The sequence below is a fragment of the Mytilus galloprovincialis genome, chromosome 2 (genome assembly GCF_965363235.1).
Source record: "Mytilus galloprovincialis chromosome 2, xbMytGall1.hap1.1, whole genome shotgun sequence".
In the NCBI taxonomy this organism is placed as follows: domain Eukaryota; kingdom Metazoa; phylum Mollusca; class Bivalvia; order Mytilida; family Mytilidae; genus Mytilus; species Mytilus galloprovincialis.
In genome coordinates, this window is record NC_134839.1 from 32005881 (window position 1) to 32023148 (window position 17268).

General features: G+C 30.9%; 2 protein-coding genes across 2 annotated transcripts in view; one reads left to right on the forward strand and one right to left on the reverse strand.

Moving 5' to 3' along the window:
- Nucleotides 1-57: 57 nt before the first annotated feature.
- LOC143063376 (exosome complex component RRP4-like) lies at nucleotides 58-8262 on the forward strand. Its single transcript, XM_076235496.1, has 8 exons — nucleotides 58-217; nucleotides 2148-2249; nucleotides 4138-4273; nucleotides 4939-5004; nucleotides 5687-5755; nucleotides 6441-6617; nucleotides 7164-7292; nucleotides 7852-8262. Exons 1-8 carry the CDS (start codon nucleotides 102-104, stop codon nucleotides 7930-7932), a joined length of 876 nt encoding a protein of 291 aa, XP_076091611.1. The 5' UTR covers nucleotides 58-101; the 3' UTR covers nucleotides 7933-8262.
- A 3017-nt stretch (nucleotides 8263-11279) lies between these two features.
- The window catches only part of LOC143063378 (ER degradation-enhancing alpha-mannosidase-like protein 3), a 29362-nt gene continuing 23373 nt past the window's right edge, over nucleotides 11280-17268 (reverse strand). The window contains exon 22 of the mRNA XM_076235498.1: nucleotides 11280-16600. Coding sequence (XP_076091613.1) covers nucleotides 15636-16600 — 965 coding nt within the window. The 3' untranslated portion in view covers nucleotides 11280-15635. The remainder of the gene's footprint in view (nucleotides 16601-17268) is intronic.

The window sequence follows — 17268 nt, forward strand, 5'->3', positions numbered from 1 at the left end:
CACGTCGTTGTCCTCTGAACGTTTGGAAGTAACCAGTTTTTAATCTTTAAAAATAAAAACATAAACGATCAGAGCTGTAAACAAACCCGCAAGGAAGCAGCATGGTTGATATTCGTGTTGTTGGAGCCAGAGATCGTCAAAAACAAGAGTTCACAGAGGAAATATCGAACCTTGTGTGTCCAGGCGATGTCATTACTACAGATACTGGTTTCATGCGGTAGGAAATGGATGACAATATTTGTACAACATGAAATGAACATAAATTTTATTTGTCGATTATTTAAAATGAATAATTTAGAATTATTCATTTTGGCTGTCTAGGCCTAAATAATTTTTATAAATCAGTATTATCATTCCCATGTAGTTATCAATATTTCACTTCACTGTTATTGTAGTCCTAAATTATACTGAAATTTTATAGACCTTATCGCTATTTGGAAATCTAGGCTGCGCCGCTTGACCCAAGAATCTACGCCTCTTGAACTTTTGACATCATACAAGAGGGTTATAATGCGGGTACCAGACTTATATAGTATCCTTCACTATAGATTATTGTAAAAATTCTTACCAAATGTGGCTAACCATGCTAACGGTAATTTTTGGTTCATGACATTAAAATGTACCCTTTCATTTAGACGATAAAAAATTGACTGCTTTTGAGGAATGGTATCAGTTCCGTTTGCGCCCAATACACGTTCGCACCCTAAATGTTCGCCCCTGATTTTTGTTTGTATGTATGATTACTGCTAATTGGTAATTATAACAGCTAAAGGTAATATTGATGAGTGTTTTAAAATCATGATAGTTGATTTAACTTGCTTTGATGTAAATACTGCATGTATTTAGCTTGGTATGATTAAAAACTTTGAAGATTTTAAATCAAAAACACAAAAGATAATTGTTTTTAACAGCTTGGCTCCTTTGATCTCTTGTAAAAAAAAATATTTATAGAAATACAATTACAATACATGATTGAGATTTTATCAGCACATAAAAAACATTGTCAGAATCTCACTTTATTTAGAAACTATGAACAAAAAATATTTATTTAGAGCAGATTTATTCAACACATCAAAAAAACGTTTATATCAGAATCTCACTAAATCATGTACATGTATATGAAGAAACAATGAAAAAAGATATTTATAAAAAGCAATACACAAGTTTACCAAAACTCGATTACAAATTGTATAACACAATATCAATAAAAATTGGGCGTGAAGGTGTAGGGTAAATGGACTTTGGGTGCAAACATGTAGGGTGCGAAAGTGAAAGGGCGCGAACGTGAATGGGCGAGAACGTGATTGGGCGTGAACAGACCCTGATTCTTGAGGAATTACAGTTAATTATTTCAGACCTTGGTAGCTGAGGGTAAGGATATTTAACATACTTGGGTAGGCCTGCTACGAATGATTCTGACAACAAAGGTATGGATGTTATACACCATTGTGTATAGGTAAATCAATGTAGATTTACGACATATCAAGTTTTATGGTTGACACTGGAGAAATCGAAATGTAACTGAATAGACCACTTTCGAGTTCATCCGTCACCGGAAAAAACTTGTCAATTATGCGCTCCTTTATGATGTCATTTACCAGAAAGAGGGGATCGCCTGTATCCCTGCACTATTAACATTCATCAAGCGTCTTAGTGATTGTTATTATGCAGGATAAACTAGAAATAATGTTTGTTTTGTAAGTACTTAATAACAATTCCCTAATGACAGCAGTGCTGATTGTCAATTATTAAAGTACTATTTTGGTGCAATATAACATCATAGTTTTCCCGGCCACTTGCTCAACATTGGAACAGAAGTGACGATGCACCTAAACGTACAAATGATGTTCACTAAAACCAGAGTTTTTGACGACAATGCATCGAACTCGAAAGTTGTCTATTTCGCGACTGGGTTTTTCAAAATGCGAGTACCTTGTGTTATAAAATCATACCATATTAAATATATACAGGAAAAAATTTTCTGATACAAGTGCCTGTATTGAAGGTGTATAATTATTCAGGGACATTTATAATGCGAAATTTCAGCTCTTTTTGTCTCCCTTAAAAACTTTTAAGAAAGTAATGATTTGGCCTTTATATGTACTTTAGAAATAATAATATTTTATGTTTTGTTGGCATACTTTCAGTGGTCATGGAACGTATATGGAAGACGAGAAACTTCATGCTTCAGTAGCCGGTGTTGTGGAGAGAGTCAACAAATTAATATGTGTAAAACCTCTTAAAACAAGGTAAACATTAGCAATTTATTGGTCAGATTATTTTCACTATTTCAACAATAGAAATAAGGAGAGGAGGAATGAATGCAAATAAGACAACTCTCTGTCCACGATTTTTTTTTTGCTTTAAAGTGTGATTTTTCAGGTACATGTATCAGGGATCTCCATGGATGAAAATTGAATGATGGAGGAACTTTCACCATCACAAACCATGTCTACGCCATACAGTGTAGCACGATCAATAGTATTTCATCCCTCCATATAAGGAATGGTGAACATGCTAATTCATTGCTTATTCAAATTATATTTATTTGAATTTTCATTATAAATATTTTCAATAATTGCCGTTTGTAACCGTTCAACTGCCAGGCCTCTTGTCCCCCCTTTAGTAGATGATGACCAAAAGCTGTCATGAAGGTCCCCATGTAGTTTTTTTTGCTATTTTTGGTAATTGTTATGGGGATTAAAAATCATGTGGAGCTTATTTTTGACGGACACTGTCAAATTCAGAAGTCATGAACCCATTAGGCATTACCGGTATGGCTCATTTGCAGCAACAACAAAACGATTCGTACGGGTTATGTAAAAGGTTAAAGAGATTTGTAAAGAAACGTTAACAAATGAAAAGGTTTTTAATGACTTTATCTAGCAAATTGATGATTTGCAACATGCATCTTTCGAGTCTGAATAAAAACCGGAAACGCGGATGTATCATTTTGATTGTAAACTACGAAATGAATTCGGAATTACGATACGAAATTTCTTTACAGGAAATATTAAGTTTTCAACTCTTTAACTTTTAAAGTAATTCTATAGTACCCTTACAGCAGAACTTGAGTTATTTGCGATGAAATGATAATAACTGTTTTACGTCTTTAATATTTTGTACTTCTTAAAAAGGGGGATGCTGATTGTGTAAGTCAAAATAAAAGCACGTGTTTGACTTGTTAAACTGTTTTCTTTGTAACTAGATTATTAATCTATTTATTTAAATAAATCTACATTATCATAAGCATTTGCGGAAACTTAGTTGAATCAATCGTCGATCTTCAGATAGTATTCTCCTGTCTGATTTGTTGATCTACCTGTACAAGCTCAGGTACAAGTGATTATTGATCTTAATCCGGATATCCCTCAGGCGTTAGAATTAACTGTATTGGATTATAATATAAAAAGCCTAGGGTTATGCAATTACATGCATTTTATTTTAATTGCTAAAAAAAATGCGTGGAGATATAAAATGAAAACAGTTTAAACGATGGCGCGGGTCATTTGATGATGGCGCAAGACATTTGAACGATGGCGGAGCGCCATCGTTAAACAGGCCATGGAGATCCCTGATGTATATTTCCCAATTTCAGCTCTTCTTATTGTTAATAGTAAACAATTATAGGTCAAAGTAAGGCCTTAAACACAGAGCCTTGGCTTACACCAAATTGTAGCAAGTTATAAAAAGGCCCCAAAATGACTAGTGTAAAACAATTCAAACAGGAAAACCAACAATCTAATCTATATAAAAAAACAAAAAAAAACACTTATGAACCACATCAGCAAACAACAACCACTAATGAAATGTTCCTTTAATACATTGTATTCTCCATTTCAAGGTACATATGTACTGTACTAGGAAAGTTTTTTGTCAGTCATGTTGAAAGAGAATAGGATGTCGTAAGCCATGTATACAGCTATTTTTCTTAGTCATAAGAGAGTTGTTTCATTGACACTCATCTTTAATCTATAAATATGCAAAACAGTGACAGTACTGTCCCTTTGATATACAATGTTTTTCAAAGTCTATGTTGCACGTCATGTGTAGGTTATTTCATGCACATTAACACCTTCACCCTTGATTGGTAGGTTTATAGAAGTGGTAACACATAATTATTTTTTTAATCCATAGATATAATGGTGAAGTTGGAGATGTTGTGATTGGGAGGATTATAGAAGTGGGACAAAAGAGATGGAAAGTAGATACCAGATCAAAGTTAGATTCCATATTAATGTTGTCATCAGTTAATCTGCCAGGAGGAGAACTTGTAAGAATTATTTTTCCTTTTAAATTACTAATATAAAAATAAGTTCAATGATATGATATGACTGCTAATGAGACAACTCTCCACCAAAGTTCAAATGAAGTGGATGTAAGTTGACTTGTATGTGGACAATTTTGATATAATTGATGCATAGTTGTACATATATTTAAAATATATATTCAGTTTTAAGGATATTTGATAGAACAACCTAAATTGTACTATATTTGTTGTGAAATACAAATTTTGTTTTTCTTGATGAGTTATCTCCCCTATATTAAAAAAAATATGGAAATTCAAGGAGGATTCAATTTCAGGATTACAGTTTCTATTATAAAAATAAAGATATGGAAATGTCTTCTACAGTGATGTATAAAGAGCCTGATTCCAATGATAAATCATGATATTGTGTAAATTTATAATCTTACTTGTACTATATTTCATGTACAATGCATTTTTTTTTTCTTGATGAATTATCTCCCCTTGATTTTTCAAAATGAAAATACTTCTAAACAGCATACATTAAGTTTTTGCAGTTTCTATTGTTAAAAGGTATATGACCTATTTGTGTGGAATTGACTTCTACAGTGATGCGAAAGTGATTTCAATGATAAATCATGATGCTATTTAAATTTGTCAAAGTTTTTGATTCTTTCCCTTTTCTTTTTTAGAGGCGAAGATCAGAGGAAGATGAGAAGATGATGAGAAATTATCTTAAAGAAGGAGACCTCATAAGTGTATCCTTTTAAAAATTAAGATTGCAACACAAAATTCAGATATAAATGTGCCAAAGTTTTCATACTAAGTGGTTGGTACATATTGCAAACTAACCAAGGTCAATAACAGATTTTGCTGCTATATTACATGTATTTATTTTGCATTCCATAATTTTGTAAAGAAATCTGGTTCATATGGCTCAACCTTTAGCATTGAATATTGTTTTCCAAACACAAACTGACATATATTTTACAAAAGATCATATCACTTAAAACCAGTCTGAAATCCTGAAAATGTATACAGAGTTCTTCTTGTAAAATTATACAACCTGTTGTAATTGAAATGTATCCACATTGTCACTAAAAATCTATTATACAGCAATATGAATAAGTTCATAAGACAAGATATTAATATATAAAACATAACAAAACAAAACAAAATCAGTAATTTGTCCACATCAGTACAAAAATGTACCAAGAAATTATAAAAAAGTATTTATCAATATTTCTTCTTATAACCACAGAAAAGACCCTATAAAGTTGTTTAGATCTCGAAAAACAAGATTTATAAAAATAAATATCTTTAATAAATATCAACTATTTTAAAGGTCCATATTTTCTTCAGATACACAGTACCTTTTCATTATTCATGTTATTTGTTGAATAGCAGCTGTTATATTGAAATTTTCCTTAACTTGTACAGGCAGAGGTGCAATCTGTATTTTCTGATGGTGCCTTATCTTTACACACTAGAAGTTTAAAATATGGGAAGGTATGTACCAGTATAAATTTTCCTGTATGGATTTTTAAAACTGTCAGTTGGTCTTGCTGATAAGTCAATGAGACAACTCTCCACCAGAGAAGTTAGAAGTTAATGACTTTACTTCTTTGTACAACTTTCAACAATGAGCAAAAACCATAAAACATAGTACACATTAAAAGACCTTGATGCAATTCAAATGAGAAAACTTGCAGGCTGATTTAAATACAAAACAATAAACATTTAGACCTTGATGCAATTCAAATGAGAAAACTTGCATGCTGATTTACATACAAAACAATAAACATTTATTGATTTAATTCTGGCGATTCAGTTTCTCGGACATATAAAACTGCCTATAAAACAGAAAAACCTTTTAAACAAATAAATGAACAGTGACAACCTAACATCATGCATCAGTTCTCCTTTTTACAGAATTGAAAATTGATGTACCCATCTATAAACTAACATGAAGATTACTACAGTTGTTTTAATGATTTAAAGTTATTTTCTCGCTTCATAGAATGAACTCTTTGGTATAAGACTGTAAATAAAGATGATATACAAAAATTGAAAAAAATAGTAAGTATTGTAACTAATTGAATATTGTTACTTGGGTTGAATTTAATTTCCTCCATTTAATTAAGTTTTAACTTACAGTTACAACAAATTAATTGACATGTTTATATTTTGCTAGCTGGCTCAAGGGACTATTATACAAGTATCACCATCCTTAATCAAACGAAGGAAAACACATTTTCACACATTACCATGTGGTGCTACAATAATTCTCGGGAACAATGGCTCTGTCTGGATATCAGCTACAATGAACGAAGAGACAGAGCAAACAGGAGGTTATGAACAAGATTTAGAGGTATGCATTGAATTTTTAGTTTGGTATAAGACCTAGCTTATTAAGATTGACATATTGTATTTACAAAAAGTGAGAGAGTGCAAACTTTTTCTGGTCCGACAATAAACTTGATGGTACGCCACTGTTATGTTCTTTAATTGTTTCCAAAAATTACTTTTTTTTCTGTGACCATATTAAAGGCTGAAATAATTAACCAATGTCACATGATCTGACCAATGTCGCAACAACGTATCATAATAAGCTTTTATGTGTGTGAAGAACAGTCAGACAAAAATAGCGTCCCTTATGAAATTTTGATGAAGAGGACAAACAGGTTGAGGTTGAACTCTGATAGGATCGAATGCATAATTTGGTGATACCACTCAACACAGTATCCATGAAAATATCATGTTTCAACAATATATGAAAATCAGTATCAATGAAAATGAAAGAATAAGCATTATGGAATTTCTTCCTCTACATTCTAAAATATGACAAGTTGTTCTCAACTATGACTTTGAAATATTTGTATGAATATATCTTAACAATTTTTTTTCCTGATTTTAGCCAGTTTCTAAAGGAGACCGTGAAGTGATAGCTAGGTTAAGGAACTGTGTTATAGCTCTCTCTGAACATCAGATGATGTTATATGATACAAGTGTGTTGTATTCTTATGAAGAATCTCTTAGATTTAATGTAAGTTTCCTATGTATAATGATATCATCCTGAACATGCATGAAATATTTGCCGCTGGACAATAAGCAACCAACAACAATTATGTAATGGTATATTGATAAAGTTAGGAACTGTGTTACAGTCCTCCATGAACAATTGATCATGCTAAGTGATAGTCGTGTGTTGTAATGTGATTTTATAAATTTGTTGATACATAATTTCTTTCATTAGCATGACACACCAGGGCTTTAGTTACTGTAGTTAGGGAAATAGGAACAATATTGAATCAATTTCAATTATGGAAGAAGCCAGAGAGAACCATTGATCTTCGGGAGGAAAACTATAGTTGCCTCACAAATTTCTTTACTGCACTCAAAAGACTACCGGTATACTATTTCATTGTATTCATACATAAATAATATTTACATTATTATGAAATGATTGGAGAATATTACAATTTCAGGGTACAACTAATGACAAATCGTATAACAATCCTTTTATATGAAGAAAAATTATTCCATTTGATATATACTTGTAAATTATTTTGTATATTTTACATATTAATTCTGTTCTTTTGTAGGTAAAAGATATTTTGAAACCAGAAATAATGACAGAAATTATAGAGAATACACAACCAAGACTGGAAAGCTTAGGGACTTGACAAATAAAATGTTCATATAACATCAAGTTCTTTTATCTGTATAACTATTTTAAATAGAAAATGAGGACATAATTCAATCAACTTATCGTAAGATTTAATACTGAGGGGTAGACATATTTAATTGAATTGCTGTTGTAATGAATTCAAGGTCCATAAAATAGTTAAAAAATATGTTGAGAGATGGTAATGGACTAATATTGTAAGAGTCCAAATCAGCACCCTTTTGTCCTTTTCACAATATATAAAGTGTCAAGTTGATGAGTAGACCTGTAAGAAAGTGCAATAGAACTATTTTTGTAAAGATTTTCCAATAAAATGATATTAACAGGCTGTTTTATTACTGCACTCTTGTGTGATGCTTTAGGCCAAAATATTCGAAAAATTCAAAACCTAAGACAAAAATTGAAGAGCTGATAAAACACAAGTGGACCTAAAAGTATAGCATAATTCCAGACAAGAAGACCTTTGCATGAAAGAGATATATTCATTATGTTAAAATGATTTCCAAAATTATACAACAGCAAATTTTAATCAAACAATATCCTTATTTTCATGAAAGTACAGAAGTACTTTTTTTCTGGGCTGGTGATCCCTTGGTGACCTACACTCCTCCAGCAGAGGTATCTGCCCAGTGGTAATTGTAAAATTAGTGGTACAAATTTGCTGCAGCAGCTGCATATTTCACAATTAATAAGTTTTTTTGTGACAGTCCACACAATACTCTGGATGTCAACCAAATTTAGGTCAAGGTTACACAAAGTGCAGTGTTCATCAAACCAAATACTCAATGAATTCTCATTTTAAATTTTATTAAAAAAATAGCAGTATATTGAACCTTTTCCTTTCTCATTATGTGGTTATAAAAGGTTTTGAGGTTAGTTTGATGTGTGTACACAAAGCTTTCAATATGGTGTATGAAATGTATAGTTGTACGTCGTGGATTCATTTATTTTCGTGGGTACCAATTTTGTTGATTGATGAAGATTTGCATTTTTGTGGATATTTAATTTCAGGTTTTGCCAAGGTCTGCTTATTTTTTATAACAAAAAATCTTATACATTATATATTGGAATTTGTAACCACGAAATCCACAAAATCCACAAAAATTGGTATCCTAATGATAGCTCAACTTATCAGTTTAAAGACTATCCTGTACTGTTTTCATAATAATTATTAGATCCTTTTCCCAGAAACTTTAAGCAATAGATCAACTCTATTCATCATGTAGATAGATGCCCTTCTGACCAGGATTTATCTGAACAGGACCTCATTTTCATTGTGCATTTGGTTATCTTTGAATATTCATGTTTTGGTTGTTTTCATATACTACAATGTATAAGTAATGAAAGGTCAATGGTTTTGGTTGTGTATCAGAATTGTACCTGTCTATCTGACCTGGGTTCTTAGGATTCATTGTTCAATATTCAGATTGACAAATTGGGTTCTCTGACACTTGTACAATAAGAAATAGGTTAACTTGTGACCTACAACTACATGTAACAACAAATCCACATACCAAATATTGATGATCTTTCTTGTATCAAAGTATACCAAAAAGCATAAACTGGAGCCTGAAACTAAGGTCAAGGTCAACTTATATGAACATGACACCATCAATTCACATGTCAAATATTGTTGATCTAATAATTAAAGAACCTTAGTGAGCGCACTCACATACCCCACGTCCCCACATTGTCATTGGAGAAATAAAATATGTGTAAGAAAAAAAAATTGTATAAGAAAAAAAAATTGAGTCATAATTTCCTGTCATTATGCACATCTACATAGTTTGTCCTTATTATCTACAAAGTTTTTATGAAATTATGTTGTGTGGTTTCAGAGGATTTGCGATGACAAACTGTTGCAGAAGTACATTGAATCAAATAAGTTCAAAGGGCGCAACTCCTAGAAAAAAAATTGAATCATAATTTCCTGTCGATATGCACATCTACATAGTATGTCCTTATTATCTGAAAAGGTTTCATGAAATTCTGTTGTGTGGTTTGAGAGGAGTTGTGATGACAAACTGTTGCAGTAGTACATTAAAGTAAATAAGTTCAAAGGGGCATAACTCCTAGAAAAAAAATTGAATCGCAATTTCCTGACGATATGCACAACTACATAGTATGTCCTTATTATCTGAAAAGGTTTCGTGATATTCTGTTGTGTGGTTTGAGAGGAGTTGGGATGACAAACTGTTGGAGTAGTACATTAAAGTAAATAAGTTCAAAGGGGCGCAACTCCTAGAAAAAAAATTGAATCGCAATTTCCCGTCGATATGCACAACTACATAGTATGTCCTTATTATCTGAAAAGGTTTCATGAAATTCTGTTGTGTGGTTTGAGAGGAGTTGCAATGACAAGAAACAGGACTGACGGACGAACGGACTGACGGACGGGTCAAAAACATTATACCATCCGCAACCCGTTGCGTGGGGTATAATGAAGCTATTGAGAAACAGCCCTCTTACAGAAAACAATAACCAGAAATATGTCTAATGAGACATAGGTTATCTAGGGTTTTCTACCTAAATCTAATGCACTGTAACGTCAATGTGTTTGTGGCAATATTGTAAATATCCAAACACAAGCCACAGTTAATTACAATTAGAACTGTTCACATATATTCTATTTACACAAGTGAAGTACACTACCAGCTAAAGCCAAACATAGGTCAGATGTCATCTAATCATTCTCACAACCAATTAACACAATGATTTGATGATTGCTGACTTAGCATGAATATATATATGACCTATAATGGTTTAGTTTTATAAATTGTGACTTGGACAGTGTTGTCTTATTGGCTCTCAAATCTCATCTACTTTAATAAATCTATATGAAAAAAAAATATCTCTTGAAAAAAAACCTGTCCACTGGAGCATAAAAATTTGGTCAAGGTCAGATGGATATAAACAACCTATCCACATACAAAATATTGTTGACCTCCTTATGTACAGTTACTACAAAATAGACCTAAGTACACATGACTCAGGTCAATTTCAAATATTTCAGATGAACATTGATGTCAGTTATTTCTAACCACACTATTGCGATTTGTCTGCCATTATTGGACATTACAAAGGTTCCTGTAAAGTTTTGACATCATAATACAAAATATCTGATGCCACAATGGAAAAGTGATAGTTGTATGTCATCTATAGTTCAAGCAGCACAGATTATCTGTTCAACTGGTGCAGATTTCCTAATAGCGATACGTTCTATTGATAACCCCATTGCTGCAAAAGTAATGTCATAGACTCTCCTACCATTACTTTTTGTTGTAGGCTATACAATTTTTTTTTTGTATGATCAAATTTGTTAAAGGCAAAATTATGAGACAAATAGTTTTATGTAATTTTATTATAAAAATGATTCTACAAAAATGGGACAGCCATGAAAGCACCATATAAGGATTTATTGTTCTTAAAAAATAACTCATCATATTGGATTAGAGATCAACTCAATATTTGGCAGGTTTTTTCTTCCAATACTAATATGTGGGTGGGTGATTTCCAGCTTTTGAAGAAGCAAACATTGAGATATCATTATATAAACTATACATGTGTTAGCTAATTTTATTGTAAGTTGTCAGTTCACTTGTATTTTTATCAAGATTTGGTTAGACAAGGTATTGAAATCGGTATTGATCCGTTGAAACAGCTTGCTTCTGAGTTCATCATCTTTTTAGGTTCATCTGATCTCAGTCATAGTAATTTGTATAAAAATTATTCAACTTTTATCTAAATGATAACATTATAGTATTGATTGTAAGTAAGAAAATTGGATACAACATGTACAGTTTGTGATTTCTCATCGTCAGTTTAACTTCTTCATTTTCAAATTTTCATTTTGAGGGGTGGGAACAGTAAGAAAAACACTATTTATCTGAAGAATAAACAAATTCACAATATTATAAAACAATACACAAATTGTTAATCAAAAACAATTTCTGAATCTACACCTTCTGTTTGGTTGCATGTGAATCATATAAAAAAAAAGCCAAATAATACCCAAGAATTACAAATGAAATGAGATAAACCTGTCTAAACCAAACCCTGACAGGATTTGGAATTTTGTTGAACACTTGGAAGGTCAATTTATACAAGTTTAATGAGTTTGTTTATAGGCATATCAATGCAAGGAAATATCCAGATTTTAACATATTTTACATTTTTTTTAACATAGTTTGCCTAGATTCATCTATAAAAATGTTAATAACCGAACCATGACATGTTTTGTAATGTTTAGAAATGAATGAGATATATACAGAGCCTTAAATATTCTGAACTTATATATGTTGTCAAAATTCACACCCATTTCACCAAAACCTTAAATTGTAGAGGAATAAGGCTATCAATGTGGACTGAAAAATGTTACAAAACAAATGTCTGAGCTCATCTGAGAATAAAGTTAAGGGAGACAATCAGTTTTTACAGGGTTGATTTAGACAAGATTTCACTGTAATTGATAACATAAACCCCCAAAAAACTTCAGTTGTTTGTTCTGAATTCAACCCGTTATTTGTTTCTAAGAGCTAATAATTACATAACAAACTATTTCAAAAAGCTGGTTTCTGCCATTGATGAGTTTGAAACAAAACAAAAACATTCATAACTTTTCTGAAATATTACATGATGGCGAACTTATATCGTAATACATTGTACATAAAACCACAAAATATGTGGCATTGTAAAACATAATAAATATAATAACAACAACAAAAAAAAACAAAAAATCAAGGCTATTAAACATGATATCATAATGAGGCTTTACATCATGACATCATATGATATGTTTAAACATAACTAAAAACCTAAAACAACAAAGGCATAGAACACGTCTAGAGGAATGATAATTGAACACTTTATATTTTAATGAGCGCATATTTTAGTTACACATTTTCCCACAGTAAAAAAGATGCTGAACAATATCATTGCCAAAAAAATTATGTGTGTTTATTCAATGAATTATTGTGTAAAGATAAAAACTTGAGGGAATCTCAATATCTTTGTTAACAACGACCAAAATAAACCCAGAAAACTGAAAGTTAACATACCCCAGACACCAATAGTTTAAATATTGCACATTCTTTACTCTTATCAATTAGATAACTATAAATTCAGAAATAATTGTGTTGTTTTTATTAATGCCACTAGGTGAGTATTGCAATAAAAAGACTGACATTTTGATATATGATACATATATCTGTATGCTGCTGTTCCCAAAATCGCAATAATATATATCACCCTTTTTTAACAGTTCTTTAATTAATGCACACAATAATTTCTGAGTTTACAGTTATACTATTTGTTTTTGAGAAAAAGCTACAAGGAATTCAATTAATTAAGTCTCCTCCCATACAACAGAATTACCACAAAAACATATTGTGGATAAAGGTAAACCATGATTATAAATATTTAACAAAGTATTCATTTTCTTTAGGCTTGTATGCAAACTTTGGCAAATCCACCAAATTAAATAGCCATGAAAGTACAATTTCTCTTACATCCCTGTGTGTGTTTGTAGTTTCAAATTATCTTCTTTGATTTGTCACTGTTCAAATCCTTGTCTGTATACAATGTTAGATATCTATAAAATTATCTTACAGCAAAAAGAGACCAACAAATATTTTGTTATCCTAAAAACTAACCACTGCAAAATAAATTACTTTTAATAAAGCCTTCTATTAGAGTTTGTCGATTTCTTTGCAAGATTTTTTCTTGAGGCATTTTTATGACAGAAGTTCCAGCAATTGATATTGTTGCCATGTTTTCTACTGTTGAAGGTAGGGAAATAAAATCCTTCACAGAATTTACGTGTTTACAATAATAGAAGCAATGTAACACACAATGTTAGGCTCATTTCAAAAACTATCACTAACAAATACAACAAAGAACTTTTACTGGCTATAACTCTGCATTGAAACACATAGATGTTTGAATTAAATAAATGAAAAAGGAAATAACAAATTTCATACATTACAATGTAGTTTTAAAATTAATCCATGAAACTTTTAAAACAGTAATAACATTACAATAAAAAGATGATTTTTCCTAGACGATAAATTTTGATCAAAGTTGTATGTATGGGTATAATATCCCTAAATACCAATGGATTATACCATTACCAGATGGCCGACACACAATACTACACATATATTACAATGGAAGACTAGATGATGTATGTGTTCATAAAAGTTTGGCTTAAATACCAGCATACAAAGTTGAACAAGAGATCACAAATAGGCACCAATTAATTTCAAACTTCTTAATTTGTATACAATGTTTGTTTCGAAGTAAAAAAGAATAATGTTTAAGTAAGATATAGTTATTAATAAAACTTGCCATTCAAACCTTCTAGTTTAAATTGAAAAATTTATTTGGAAAATAAGTCCAAAGTTCCGATTTAGTCCCTAAAGACAATTATGATCCCATCCCTCTTGTATTTGCTGTTTTTAACATAACAGCCAAGTAAACATCGCATGTTCAACATTAATGCTTAGTCTTCATTACATAAAAGCACCATCTTCACCAAAAAAAAAAATAAGCACTTAAAAGTTAAATGCTTTTAATGAGAATCTTAATTCACTTACGGAATTTTAATTAAATAAATCATATTCACAACTTATATTTCAAATATGAAATCAATTTAGAAACAAACAACTTTTAGTTTCTAGGAAAAACTTTTTCTTTTTGTCAAACCTAATTCAAAGTATAAATAGTAATACTTTTCAGATACCTGTAAATATGTAATACATTATATATCCTGAACTAATTAACATGAAATGAACACATTTATTCCTAAATTACTTGATTAATTTGCATACTCTCAGGGTCAGCTTGATTACTTAATTAATTTGCATACTCTCGGGTCAACTTGATTACTTTATTAATTTGCATACTCAGGGTCAGTATGATACAGGATGTGTTTATACTTTATATGATTAAGTATGATCATGATTTTAAACACAGAACTATTTCACTTGAATAGACAGAAAAGAACTAAATTCTCATGGCAAAATTTGTTATTCTACATTATGCCAAAATCTTATAGCATCTAATATCTAAACACTTATATTTCATACTCTGATTTTTGCCTTTTACTAGAAACAAAAATTTAACCTAAAAAAACATCTTTACTAGTAAATATTTATGAAAAAATTTAAATGGTTACAGATCTTTTTTGTTTAATTCAAATAAGATCTTGTTTTTTTTTCCTGGCCTGGAACTTCTTATTTCAAGGATTTTATTATACAACTTTTTGTCAAATGTGATGTGATTCCCAGTGCCATCAATGGATGCCATGTTTGTTTACATAAAACAAACCTATAACCATTAATTATTATAAAAGAATTGAACACTAAAATCAATTAAGTAGACATATAATTACAGCATTTTCTAACAGATCTTCAAAAAGAATATTTATTTGACGTGTAGTTAGTACATAAATTCATAAATAATCATCACTGCTTTAAAATCTAATACTGAAGATCAATTTAAAAAAAGTCCAAATCAAATTAATTTAATTATCCAATAACCAGATTTTCAAGTTCTAAGAATTTTTTTTACTTTTTGTTGACTAGCATTGCATTTATAATTTCTGAAGTCTAATTGATACCCATTTTTTTTAAATCCACAACACTTTGAATTGGAAAAAAGCCCTAAAATACCATTTCTTTATTACTAGACAATTAGCAACTCTCATAACTCATCTTTGTTATTATTATTATTATTATTATCAGTGTCACCTACATTTTCATTTGTATCATTATCAACATTTTCATTATTTGACTCTGTCCGTTTATTTGATACATAATCATCAATATTTGTAAATTGAGCATAGTCTTCAAATTCTTCTACTTTCATATATTTTATATTACCATTTTTATCTATAATTTTTACATTTGCTATTGACTCAGGTTTTTCACTATTAGAAGACTCTGAGTCCAGCTCAGAGATTTGTTCTGTAATTTCAAACTCTTCATTTAATTCTCCCCCTGAAGCATAAGAAGGAAGACTGTCTGTTGTGTCTTTGGAATCATGTAATACTGTAGTGGATTTCTCTTCACTTGAAACTGTGTCTTTCTTTTTTAATTCTAAAACACTAGCTAATTTATCAAACATTCTCTGTGACTGACTGTCAAATGAACCTGTATTAAAATATGCTGACTCAAGAATTCGAGCGACAGCAGTGAGGTAGTCTCCTTGATTGTCTAAAGAATGAAAATTTGTTCTTTCTTTTAAAATGTCCACAACATATTGATAGATTTGATTCAGCTGTGGTACTGAGTCTGACACAGCAGCAGAGATATGATCAAAATTAAATGATAATTGTTTTGAACCATCCGGCCTTGTTGTTATCACTATCACATCATCATCTGTTACCACGGGAACTTCAGGTTTCTTATTGTCCTTGGGATTGACCTTGACATTCATTAATATTTTGTTTGTTCCTGCCTGATATTTGTAATACACTGTATTCCCTGAACTGTCAGAAATAATGGTTTCATCATTTCCATCTTTTAAAGTTGTCTTTGTTACTTTATCACCAACAACACGAACGGTCACTTTAGGAACATTCTCAACACGACTTGGGCCCTTTGCAGAAGTTGGTGGTGATTTAGGCTGAGTTGTGACACTAGACCCTAGATCTGGCCTAAAATAGCCTGAAAATTACAAAATACAGATCTTTATATATATATATATATATATATGATTTTAATATGGTCAGTGTAATATGTTCTATGGTTAATACTAGTTATTGATTTATTGATCAATGTTAAATGTTAAGTGGAAAATATTACACACATAGCAATGATGATTACAGACACCAGCGCAATGTAATGTTTTATCATTTTATGTAATAGATAAAATCCCTTTTGCTCTTGTTCCTACATGCCACACAGTTGGTGGAAAAGCTGCAATCAAAGAGCAGATTGCTCTTAGGGATATGATTGCCATTGTTTTCATTGATACATGTATTAGTATTATTTTCAAAAATAACTCAACTGTACGTGTAAAATGCTCGTAAAATGTAATTTACATAATCTGAATAGTTATTTAACTTTAAAAATAGCCAATCCTTGATACAAGTGTATGAACAATGTACTTATTGTGTTTTATTTTTGTACTGTCAATTGCAAGTTTTCTTTCCAAAGCAGTCACTGAGAGTGAGAGAAGGTATTTCACTTGGAACCTTATCACCTATTTTCCTACGTGAATTCTAGGTTGAACCCCATTCCTAACTCTTATTTGATTCCCTTTGGGTCAGTGGGAATGACTCCTTTCCATACACATTCCTCTGTTTAAATTGTAATCGGTTTTAGTATAATAC

Excerpts from the sequence above, each read along its gene's own strand:
- LOC143063376 (XM_076235496.1), top strand. The coding sequence starts at position 102 with ATGGTTGATATTCGTGTTGTTGGAGCCAGAGATCGTCAAAAACAAGAG. Across the intron at positions 218-2,147 it reads ACAGATACTGGTTTCATGCG|TGGTCATGGAACGTATATGG; the intron begins GTAGGAAATGGA and ends GCATACTTTCAG. Across the intron at positions 6,618-7,163 it reads GTTATGAACAAGATTTAGAG|CCAGTTTCTAAAGGAGACCG; the intron begins GTATGCATTGAA and ends TCCTGATTTTAG.